This window comes from Lampris incognitus, chromosome 7, assembly GCF_029633865.1.
Source record: "Lampris incognitus isolate fLamInc1 chromosome 7, fLamInc1.hap2, whole genome shotgun sequence".
In the NCBI taxonomy this organism is placed as follows: domain Eukaryota; kingdom Metazoa; phylum Chordata; class Actinopteri; order Lampriformes; family Lampridae; genus Lampris; species Lampris incognitus.
In genome coordinates, this window is record NC_079217.1 from 50,310,516 (window position 1) to 50,323,232 (window position 12,717).

Consider the following 12,717-nt stretch of genomic DNA (forward strand, 5'->3'; position numbering starts at 1 on the left):
TGCTTTTTGTTGAATAGATTCAAGTACGGGTGTCTCAATAATCAATCATTTCGACTAGCTCGAGTTTTTAATGTACATCTGGTACACGACTTCTCAGTCCTGTGTGTGTGTGTGTGTGTGTGTGTGTGTGTGTGTGTGTGTGTGTGTGTGTGTGTGTGTGTGTATGTATATATATGTATATATATATAGGCTTGTACTCTCTCATAAAGAATTTATTTGACTCACTGGATTATATATATAAAATCCTATGAGTCAAATAAATCCTATATATTATTATTATTATTATTATTATTATTAGAATGGTTTAAGAACATAGATGACAAGAAGAACTGAAAATTTATGTGTTTTGATATCTGCAAGTTCTACCCCTCCATAAGCAAAGACTTACTACCCAAAGCTATTGATTTTTCCACAAAACACACAGTGATATCCGAGCAAGAGAGAGACGTTTTATACCAGATGAAGGAATCACTTTTGTACCACAACGGAAACCCATGGCAGAAAAAAAGGGTAGTAGCAAATGTGATGTGACCATGGGCAGCTCTGTGTGAGGCTGCTTTGAGCTTCTGGTCTGGTATATTCTGGTTTTGTCTTCCCCACCCCACAGGTTCAGTGAATGTAAAGATGGAAAATTCATTTCAGCCATGGGCAGCCCTTAGTCTCCCATAATGGGAAGGATAGTTGTGATCACCAGTGTGTCACTGGAGATGGGATGTATTGTTTTGCATATATTGACAAAACGGTGTCAGTAATTTACCAGACAGGTAACAGTTCAGGAAACTGGTCGAAAGAGACAATAAGTCATCCCTTGACTATTTAAATACAAATATATAATATATATACCACAGTTAGGAAAGAAGTGGTCAACACAGAAACACAGAAACTCTGGGTAAAGATAATTGTCCAGACAGTATTTCTCATGTGAATGTGGACATTGTGGCCTAGTAAGGCTTCGTTTGGAGGGGGGTGCAGACGGTTGGTGTTGCATTTGACTCAGATGTAGCTGCGTTATATCAAAGGATCTGCAAATTATTTTTTCGGTTTTGAACTTTTGTTTTTAACCTGGATTTGGCCCTGGGTCGGATGGGTCTTGGTCTCGTCTTGACTTCGATTGAAAAGATCTTGGCTCCATCTCTGACACACAAGCATGTGCACACACACACACACACTCGCACGCACACGCACACACACATACACACTCGCACGCACACACACACACAATAACACCAGATGCATTCATGCTAGATGCAAGCCCTAGGTCTCCCATCAGACAATGGTTGGGAGTACTGTTGTAGGAGAAAATTAGTTTTTTGTTCTCTGGGGAGAAAAGAAAAGAAGAGAGAGAGAGAGAGAGAGAGAGAGAGAGAGAGAGAGAGAGAGAGAGAGAGAGAGAGAGAGAGAGAGAGAGAGAGGCAAATAGCAAGGACGAGAAAATGAGATAGAGCAGGAATAAATACAGTTAGATAGAAACAAAGAAAGTGGAAGACAGATAGAAAGACAGGTCGAGACAAAGACAGAAAGAAAGGGGATATCATACCACAGGAAACTGACCGACAAAACCGCAGTCGTATAAGCGCCTCAACCGGAACAGCTGCGGTTCAGTGTCTTGCTCAAGGGCACGTTGGCAGCAGTTGTCAAGGGAAGGGAGAGCACTTCCTACGTTTTCCCCTCGCTCACAGACGCACAAAAACACACATATCATCTGTGCCTTCACAAATGTGACCTTATCCTACACTGTGTTTTTTTTTCTTCTTCTGCTTCCGGTGTGGGAAGATGGCGGCAGAAATTCGGGTTTGCGGCGGCCTCACCCAGTACCGTCCATGCAGTGTCTTTGTCCACGTCTGCGTCTAAGTTGTCTTTGTCTTCGTTTGATGGCTGGGAGAGCTGGCGCTGGATCAGCCGGAGAGCTTGGTCCGCTGCGTCCTGTGGGCCCAGGGACCACCAGCTGCACCCGAAGAGGAAACCCCAAGGGCGGTCTGACAGGAGGCGAAAGCAGGGAGGCTAAGCTAACTGCTAGCTTAGCCGGCAGTTCCGATAAATCCGAGGGTGGTCTGGCGGCGGCCTCGCCTAGCGTTGACTGTGTTGTAGAGTCGTGGTGTGGAGGGCGGGGAGGTGTGGCGAAGGTGTCTGGCTGGGAGAGCTAGCGTTGGATCGGCTGGGGGAGCCTGGTCTGCTGCGTCCTGTGGGCCCAGGGACCATGGCCCTGCCGGAGCTGTGCCCGAGGAGGAAACACCAAGAGCGGTCTGACAGGACGCGGAAGCGGGGCAGGCTAAGCTAACCGCTAGCCCATGCAGTTCTGACAGCCATCCTGGCCTGCGTTCGTTCTCCTGGACAGTGGAATTTCTGGACTCCGTTGCACTGAATGGATTGTGTTATTAACTGTGTGTGTGTGTGTGTGTTTTGTTTTTTGTGTTTTGCTTTGTCCTCTGTTTTGTTATGTTTTTGGTGGTGTCGCTTTTGGGACATTTGGGATGTGTGTTTTTGTCTTTTGTGTCGCACTGCTGTGGGCTGGGGGAAACGCAATTTCGTTTCTTTTGTGTATGCAAGTACATTAAAGAAATGACAATAAATTGTTCCTGTTTCTGTGTGTGCGTGTGTGTGTGTGTGTGTGTGAGTAAATTATCCATTTTTTGGTCTGACTGTTGATCTACAACCAAAATTCTCCATTTGCCCTAAGTCAATGCAACACACCTAGCTAGTGTGTGTGTGTGTGTGTGTGTGTGTGTGTGTGTGTGTGTGTGTGTGTGTGTGTTACTGCATATGACTTGTTCATAACGTGTATAACAATCGTGTCAGAACTCCTTCCCACATTCTTCCCGGTTTGCTGACTCCTGTCGATGATTTTCAATTTGGCCCCTTTCCCTTTCTCTCATTGGTTTTCTATTTGTGCTCCTTTTACTCCCTCTCCTCCCTCGACGATCAGCTCCCATCTCTCTCTCTCTCTCTCTCTCTCTCTCTCTCTCTCTCTCTCTCTCTCTCTCTCTCTCTCTCTCTCTCTCTCTCTCTCTCTCTCTCTCTCTCTCCTCTCTCTCTCTCTCTCTAACTCTCTCGCTCTCTCTCTCTCTCGTCCTTTGTGTGAGGACACTGTTTCACCGCGGTGTAAGTTTATGCTTTCACGAGTGCGTGCTCGTGCACAGGTGCTTGGGATGATGGATGGATGGAGGACCAGACAAATTGGTTTTTGGCACAGGCACGATGGCCATTTGTTCCACAAAACCAAAATACAGGCACCCAAACAAAAGGTTCTCTCTCTCTCTCTCCCTCCCTCGCTCTCTCCCTCGCCCCCCCCCCCCCCCCCCCGGGCGAGTCCGTTTCGGGGCGCCGTTGTGTTTCCTGCTCTCCGCGTGGTCGCGCTCCCGGTGCCCGTTGGGCTGCATGCGGACGGGGAACTAGGTTAGCAGCTGATTAGCTCCATGCGCGCAGCTGCAGGACTTAATCTCGCTTAGCTCCGATGCTGCAGCCGACTCCTGCCACCCCTCCGTAGTGCGGATTTAGTACGTGAGAGTGTGTATCATTTTGGCAAGGTCTCCTTGTGCCTTCGTTGGTTGATTTGCAAACATTTTGTCCAATTACAGACACACCAGCTGGTCTTCCAATGAACACACAAACACACAATATGTCGTGCATGGGTGTTCAATGTCAGGTGGTAAGTAACGGACCTGTGTGTGTGTGTGTGTGTGTGTGTGTGTGTGTGTGTGTGTGTGTGTGTGTGTGTGTGTGTGTGTGTGTGTGTGTGTGTGTGTGTGTGTGTGTGTGAATCTGTTGAGTGAGCTCCATGTTGTATCTAATGCTAAACAAATTCGTACCGTGAAAACTGTTACTTGAAATGTCCCATATTTACTATGAAAGGGGGAAAACCACCTGCTGGCCTCCTAGGGTTTGGCCGTTGGGGAGTATAGGGAGTAACTGCATGTAAAGGACCTTTCTTGAGGAGATTTTTTTTCAAAGTCTTCTTTCCTAACTGTTATGTAATTCATAACCTTCAGCACTTTGCTACAAATTGATGCAACACTGGCCAGGACCCGGATCGGGAATTGAACTGTTATCTGACTTGGAACCAGATCCAAATGTCCAAGTACTAAGTTTGATTAAGAGATACGACTTTCAAAGCCAACCCTAATAATGTAGTTGCTTCGACAAATGTATTGCATTAATGTGCCTTAAGGATTTGGGTAACTTCAGGCCTCCGGCTGGCATAGCGGTCTGTTCCGTTGCCTACCAACACGGGGATCGCCTGTTCGAATCCCGTTACCTCCGGCTTGGTCGGGCGTCCCCTACGGGTGGGAAGCCGGATGTGGGTATGTGTCCTGGTGGCAGCACTAGCGCCTCCTCTGGTCGATAAGGCGAAAGGGGGAACTGGGAGGGGAATAGCGTGATCCTCCCACGCGCTACGCCCCCCTGGTGAAACTCCTCACTGTCAGGTGAAAAGAAGCGGCTGGCGACTCCACGTGTATCGGAGGAGGCATGTGGTAGTCTGCAGCCCTCCCCGGATCGGCAGAGGGGGTGGAGCAGCGACCGGGACGGTTCGGAAAAGTGGGGCAATTGGCCAAGTGCAATTGGGGAGGGAAAAAAGGGGGGTCCAAAAAAGAAAAAGAAGGTAGGCAACTTCCGGGGCCTACTGATGTAGTGACTTCCTGTTCCCTCCTGGTGACTCAATCCTTCAAAGGCACAAAGCTTAACAGCTGTTTCTGGTCCCGGGGAGAACGTGTGTGTCGGGTCTCGGTCCTGTCATCACAGTGGCCCACATTCGACTAGCACCGAGCTGCAGCACACAGACAACCGACATCCAAGTTTACAATGGCAAGATGGGAGGATGATACTCATCTTCTACACCTCTCTCAGCTGCCAGTATAACCTCTCCTCCAGCTCGTCCCCACAGGGGTCCTGGTAGGGAAACTGCATTTGTCCTCCTCCGCCATTGCAGAGGAGCACGGAGAGTCAACAAATATCACCGAGCAGTGGCAAGAGTTGTCATGGAGGAGTTGTGTGTCCTCAGCTGCTGCTGGCTCCCCCTCAGCTACACAGGCAGAACACATGAATTATAGCCCGCTGTTAAAAGGACGTGATCTATCTGGCTGTCACTCGTGTTCAGGTTCACTGTATAGCTGGATATGGATATTTGGGTATGAATATTCTGTAATAGTAAAGTTGGATTTAGAAGTACACTACCGTTCAAAAGTTTGGGATCACCCAAACAATTTCGTGTTTTCCATGAAAAGTCACACTTATTCACCACCATATGTTGTGAAATGAATAGAAAATAGAGTCAAGACATTGACAAGGTTAGAAATAATGATTTGTATTTGAAATAAGATTTTTTTTACATCAAACTTTGCTTTCGTCAAAGAATCCTCCATTTGCAGCAATTACAGCATTGCAGACCTTTGGCATTCTAGCTGTTAATTTGTCGAGGTAATCTGGAGAAATTGCACCCCACGCTTCCAGAAGCAGCTCCCACAAGTTGGATTGGTTGGATGGGCACTTCTTTGAGCAGATTGAGTTTCTGGAGCATCACATTTGTGGGGTCAATTAAACGCTCAAAATGGCCAGAAAAAGAGAACTTTCATCTGAAACTCGACAGTCTATTCTTGTTCTTAGAAATGAAGGCTATTCCATGCGAGAAATTGCTAAGAAATTGAAGATTTCCTACACCGGTGTGTACTACTCCCTTCAGAGGACAGCACAAACAGGCTCTAACAGGTACTATTTAATGAAGATGCCAGTTGGGGACCTGTGAGGCGTCTGTTTCTCAAACTAGAGACTCTAATGTACTTATCTTCTTGCTCAGTTGTGCAACGCGGCCTCCCACTTCTTTTTCTACTCTGGTTAGAGCCTTTTTGTGCTGTCCTCTGAAGGGAGTAGTACACACCGGTGTAGGAAATCTTCAATTTCTTAGCAATTTCTCGCATGGAATAGCCTTCATTTCTAAGAACAAGAATAGACTGTCGAGTTTCAGATGAAAGTTCTCTTTTTCTGGCCATTTTGAGCGTTTAATTGACCCCACAAATGTGATGCTCCAGAAACTCAATCTGCTCAAAGAAGTGCCCATCCAACCAATCCAACTTGTGGGAGCTGCTTCTGGAAGCGTGGGGTGCAATTTCTCCAGATTACCTCAACAAATTAACAGCTAGAATGCCAAAGGTCTGCAATGCTGTAATTGCTGCAAATGGAGGATTCTTTGACGAAAGCAAAGTTTGATGTAAAAAAAATCTTATTTCAAATACAAATCATTATTTCTAACCTTGTCAATGTCTTGACTCTATTTTCTATTCATTTCACAACATATGGTGGTGAATAAGTGTGACTTTTCATGGAAAACACAAAATTGTTTGGGTGATCCCAAACTTTTGAACGGTAGTGTATATAGTGTAAAGAATACTGTTGTGTAGATGTAGTCATTTGATTGTGCTTTTGCAGGAGGTAACTGGGGTCTACTCCCCCCCCCCCCCTCAAAAAAAAATCGGGATAGTTCTTCATTTGAAATATTTTGTTTTTTTCCCTCAATAATTGAATTAATTAAATAATGATATACACATTATATATATCTCTATATATGTGTATCAAATTCGGGGGGCAACCGCAGGAACCGCCGCAGCCGGGACGCGAACCCGTATCTCCCGCTAACCGCTCGACTAAAGGGTCCAACCCGTTAGCCAAGGGCGAACGTGTCTACTCATCCATGCACGTTACTATATATATATATATATATATATATATATATATATATATATATATATATATATATATATATATATATATATATATATATATATATATATATTGTCAGTAAAATACTGACAATTGAATGGAAATTTGAACAGAGTTGGACCCAAAAATTAGAATCGGTGAAATCCAAATGATGCCCATCCATAAATCAGACCCCTAGCTGGTTGTGTTGGGTGTTTATGATCCCTACAGAATTGTGTGTAAAGCATTGTGTGAGTTGTGCTGTGGCAAGTCTCTGCTCTGCTTCATTGTCTCCTGGCTTGTGAAGAGTTGAGGACCTTTTTAATCGCTTCATTATTTGCACTTTTTTCGGTGAATGTCAGCAGCAGTTTGCCTTGAGTGCTTGGTGGACACAGGCTAACCCGCTGCATGTGTGTGTGTGTGTGTATGTGTGTGTGTGTGTGTGTAGTTTTGTCTGTGTTGAGCACTACTACAGTTAGTGAAAGGTTGGATCAATTCTTAATGTCCAGAGAAGTGAATGATTGACACTAAAGCCTGCATGCACACACACACACACACACACACACACACACACACACACACACACACACACACACACACACACACACACACACACACACACACAGTTTCCCTTTTAATTTTCTTTTATTACGATAGCCTTCAATCACCCAAACGTGTGTGTGTGTGTGTGTGTGTGTGTGTGTGTGTGTGTGTGTGTGTGTGTGTGTGTGTGTGTGTGTGTGTGTGTGTGTGTGTGTGTCCTTGTTTGTGTTTCCCAGCTACTTTTCTGTGGCAGAATGGCAGATTGATTTTATTTCATATTGAGATGATGAATTGAAAAACACCTTTTCGACAATGAGTGTCCATCTTGTATCTCCAACATGAAATAAATCATCTCAACCAGCTCGTTTAATCATCTTAGCAGCCGATATTCCGTCCGAAGTATCGTTTCACGTTTTTCCTTTCTTTTCGTGTTATGCTGTATTGAGTCCCTGCTTTTCCAGATTACATGAATGATAAGTAATCCCAGCCCACAATGCCACAGGGCACCTCGCATGTCGGGGGTCTAACTATGTGAACTAAGGAGTGGGTTTTGTCCCCCTGCATACCCGCAGCCGACTCTTAATTCTCAGGGAAAGGTCAAGTCTTGTGACCCTCATCATGCAACCAAGCCACGCTCTCTCTGCAAACGGTTCTGGTCTTTCTTTCCTGTTCCTCCTCTACATTTTTTGTATCCCTCTTTTCCAAAAGTGACGGCTGGGCAGACCGGTACGATGTGACGGACGGCTTTGCTAAGGAGGCGGCGGGCGGCATCACCATTAAGCTCCAGTCAGCAGATGTGAAATGGTTTGACGAGTACTACCTTCAACTCCGGCCTGACACCAACCAGAGGAACCCCTGGTTCCCCGAGTTCTGGCAGCACCGCTTCCACTGCCGCCTTAAGGGCCACCCACAGGAAAGCTCCAAATATAACCACACCTGTAGCAGTGAGTACTGACATACTACACACACAAACACACACACACAAACACACACACACACACACACACACTAATGCATGCATGCAGAGATGCACACATGCACAAGTGCTCACACGCATGCATGCAGATCCACATATGTGCACATGCATGCATGCAGAGTCACACACACACACGCCCGCATGTGTGCAGACACACACATGTGCGTGCATGCAGAGATACACACAAGTGATCACACACATGCAGACACGCATGCATGCAGACCCACATATCACACGTGCATGCATGCACACACACACACACGCACACGCATGCATGCATGTAGAGATGCATGCACATGCATACATGCGTGTGTGCATGCAGACACACACACACATACACATGCATGCAGACACGCACACACACAAACACGAGGGCAACACGTATCTGTACAATTGCACCTGTGTGTAAACCCACATACACGTCTAGAGTGGCATAAATATAGCCACGAATGCATGTACACACACACACACACACACACACACACACACACACACACACACACACACACACACACACACACACACACACACACACACACAAGCACTCTTAAAGCAAAACAATGCCTCTGAGTCATAGGTCTGAAACAGGTGTTTTGGCCCAGGGGCAATTATGACGTCAAACGGTTTATCAAACCAACGTTCAGAGAGTGAGAGGTAAAGAGAGAGAGGGGTTGGAGAGGCTTTATTATTTTGTCATCTCTTAATGGGGTTAAACTCAATCTGCATATTTTCCTGAAAACACACACACACACGCACACACACACACGCACAGACACTCACCCCTCTCTAAAATATTCATCACCTTTACATGCAGTGTTAATCAGCAGTGTTGGCTTGTAATCACTCCATGGGAGCAAATATGAAATATGAAATATGAATCTGCAAATAAAGAGGTTTACATCGATACAGCCACATGCAGAGACGCACATGATGCTGTCTGTGCGCAGAGTTTATCCTCCTCTTATTTGGTTTCTCCACTCGTCTCCTCCCCTGCACCTCTCTCTCTCTCTCTCTCTCTCTCTCTCTCCCTCTGTGTGTGTGTGTGTGTGTGTGTGTGTCTCATTCGCTGCCATTCATAGGCAAAACGCTCTGCGAGAGCTACTTCAAAGAGACTCATGTATTCTAATGAAAGGGGATGTGAAATGGAAATGAAGAGAGAGACGTAGAGACAGAGAGAAAGGGAGGGGAGAGAGAGAGAGGGAGGGAGAGCGAGCGAGGGATTGGGGCAGAGAGGGCTGAGATGAAAAGGCAGGAGGTGGATGATGAGAGGAAGTGAGAGGAAACAGAGATGGCTTTTGATGTCAGGGGGTGGGGGGGGGGAGGAAAAGTTGATTGTGGCTCATGAAATCAGAACAGGAAAACGTGAAACGGTGAGTTTCTCTGACTTAACTGCCCTCCTTCCCCTCTGACCCCCTGCAGAGCATGAATCTCTTCGGCAGCAGTATGCCCAGGATACCAAGATGGGTTTTGTCATCAATGCTATCTACTCAATGGCATACGGGCTGCACAACATGCAACAAACCCTCTGCCCGGGCTATCAGGTAGGTACCGCCCCGGCACGAGGGACCATGGCAAAGGGGGAGCATGGGATTACTTGATGGATGGATGAAAAGAGTGGGTGGGTGGATGACAGAGGGAAGGAGAGATGGGTCGGATGGGGATGGGGGAAGGGACTAAAAAAAGGAGGTGGTGGGGGATGGAAGGAGAGCTGGAGGGATGGGCAGATGGCAGCATGGGTGGATGGATGGTGCCAGCTGGGTAGGCCATATTACTGTAAGTTAGGGTGGATAGAGGATTAGATAGATGGAGCTTGTGATCAATACTACATCTCCCTCGTGGCCAACGACACCGCATCTCATGTCGCTTTCACCAGCAAACTGGCCTGCTGTCGTTTATTCAAGGCCGGGCAAATGAAGTGAGAGAGAGATTCACTTTCAGAGCACGATCAACAATTATTTGCTTAGTCGTCCGGGTGGCGTAGCGGTCTAGTCCGTTGCCTACCAACACGGGGCTCGCCGGATCGAATCCCCGTGTTACCTCCAGCTTGGTGGGGCGTCCCTACAGACACAATTGGCCGTGTCTGCGGGTGGGAAACCGGATGTGGGTATGCGTCTCGGTCGCTGCACTAGCTCCTCCTCTGGTCGATCGGTATGCCTGTTCATGGGGGAGGGGGAACTGGGGGGGAATAGCGGGATCCTCCCACGTGTTACGTCCCCCTGGTGAAACTCCCCACTGACAGGTGAGAAGAAGCAGCTGGCGACTCCACATGTAGCGAAGGAGGCATGTGTAGTCTGCAGCCCTCCCTCCCCGGATCGGCAGAGGCGGTGGAGCAGCAACCAGGACGGCTTGGAAGAGTGGGGTTATTGGCCTGGATACAATTGGGAGGAAAAGGAGGGAATATATATACTATATTTATTTGTTTATTAGAAAGACATGGGTGCTCCCAGTCCCAATCATCGATTCATTAATTTTCCTGAAATTATATATACTTAATTTGTTGTTAACTATGCATTATTGTTATATTATATTGATATTCTATAGTTTATCCTTGCAAAAATCACAAAGAAAAATACCTGACTTTGCAGAAAAAGTGCAGCAATAATAACCTGTGGAAAGATGTGGTTTTTATAGGAGAATCCCAAACTAAAGTAAATGAGGAACTTTATACATGATGCTATTACGTCAGAGGGGGTTTTTTGGGTTTGTTTTTTTTTTTTAAATGAGGGGTCAGCATTTATTCTTGGCTTTTTCTGGTGAGTCCCAGTGTGAAAAAGTATGTTAGTGTATTTTTTTGTTTGTTGGAAAAACTGCATGGGTTCAGAAACCAAAATAAAGCAGAAACTGGACAGCATGGGTTTAAATGAGTCCTCTTGTCATGTCGTTCGTTGCCTCGCGGTAGGGCCTTTGTGATGCCATGAGGCCTATAGATGGCGCTACACTGCTCGACTTCCTGATGAAGACCAACTTCACGGGCGTGTCGGGGGAAGGCATCCTGTTTGATGAGAACGGAGACTCGCCTGGCAGGTAGGAGACGAGGGGTGGTGAGGAGCCTGAAAAACACCACACACTTGCACATCTGCAAAACAGTCCCTGGAAGAGGGTGGGGCTTCACCGGAAGTGCGGCTGCAGAGGTGGCTTCAACAGGAAGGACTCACCCGTTCATTTGTGCCTCAAGCAGCCTGCAGCCAATGAGGAACAAGATGCATTTATACATTGTATTTGTTGGTGCTTTCTCCGTCATAGTTTCAATGCAGCGCTACTGGTATTGTTATTTTTTGGGGTATGTCTTGATAGTTCCCACTTTTCCGTATTTTGTGCGAGCCCTTTTTGCACTACACGGAGGGTCAATGAAGTTCCAGTTAATCTGACCTGATCTGAATTGTTGGCTCTAACAAACTCTATATGATGGTTAGCGCAAGTTGTTCCAGCTCATGTAAGATAATAAGACACTCAGCCGAGGTATGACACAGGTAAAGCAGCGGAGACCAAGACACGTGTTGTGTTTGAGCTAATGTTGTGTCTTGTCCTGAGAGAGTACCTGTGTGTTGGTGTACACTTTGGTCTGCGTTGCTCTTAACATGTTTGTGCGTGTCCTTGTTTGGGTATATATACATATATGATGGGCGGCACGGCAGCGCAGTGGCTAGCGCGGCCGCCTCACAGCAAGAAGGTCCTGGGTTCGAGCCCCGGGGTGGTCCAACCTTGGTGGGTCTTCCCGGGTCGTCCTCTGTGTGGAGTTTGCATGTTCTGCCCGTGTCTGCGTGGGTTTCCTCCGGGGGCTCCGGTTTCCTCCCACAGTCCAAAGACATATAGATCAGGTGAATCGGCCGTACTAAATTGCCACTTAGTATGGATGTGTGTGTGTGTGTGTGTGCGTGTGTGTGTCAACCCTGTGATGGCCTGGCAGCCTGTCCAGGGTGTCTCCCCGCCTGCCGCCCAATGACTGCTGGCATAGGCTCCAGCATCCCTGCAACCCTGAGAGCAGGATAAGCAGTTCAGATAATGGATAGATGGATGGATGGATGGATGGACATATATGATGGCAACATATATGATGGCAACATAAATTCACATTTACAGCCGCCTCACCCAGTACCGTCCATGCAGCGTCTTTGTTCACATCTGCGTCTTAAGTTTGTGTGTTCGTTTGATGGCTGGGAGAGCTGGCGCTGGATCGGCTGGTAGAGCTTGGTCTGCTGCGTCCTGTGGGCCCAGGGACCACGGCCCTGCTGGGAGCTCCACCCAAAGAGGAAACTCTGAGGGCGATCTGACAGGACGCAGAAGCGGGGCAGGCTAAGCTAACTGCTAGCCCATGCAGACTGGCAGTTCCGACAGTCCTCCTGACATTCGCACTCTTGGGCAGTGAATTTGTTATTTATTTATTTATTTTGATATGTTGGATATATGTGTTTTTGTATTTTTTTGGTAGTTTGGATATGTGTTCTTGTTGTTTGGATGGAATGAAATGATAAATAAATGTCCCTGATTCCTAATACCTGGTATATCCCCTC

The 12,717-nt window shown here is 46.9% G+C and overlaps 1 protein-coding gene across 1 annotated transcript in view; it reads left to right on the top strand.

Annotated features, from left to right (window-relative positions):
• grm5b (glutamate receptor, metabotropic 5b) overlaps positions 1-12,717 on the top strand; it is a 110,478-nt gene that overhangs the window by 76,921 nt on the left and 20,840 nt on the right. Inside the window, exons 6-8 of the mRNA XM_056282965.1 lie at positions 7,939-8,174; positions 9,626-9,747; positions 11,106-11,230. Of these exons, the coding sequence (XP_056138940.1) occupies positions 7,939-8,174; positions 9,626-9,747; positions 11,106-11,230 (483 nt within the window). The remainder of the gene's footprint in view (positions 1-7,938; positions 8,175-9,625; positions 9,748-11,105; positions 11,231-12,717) is intronic.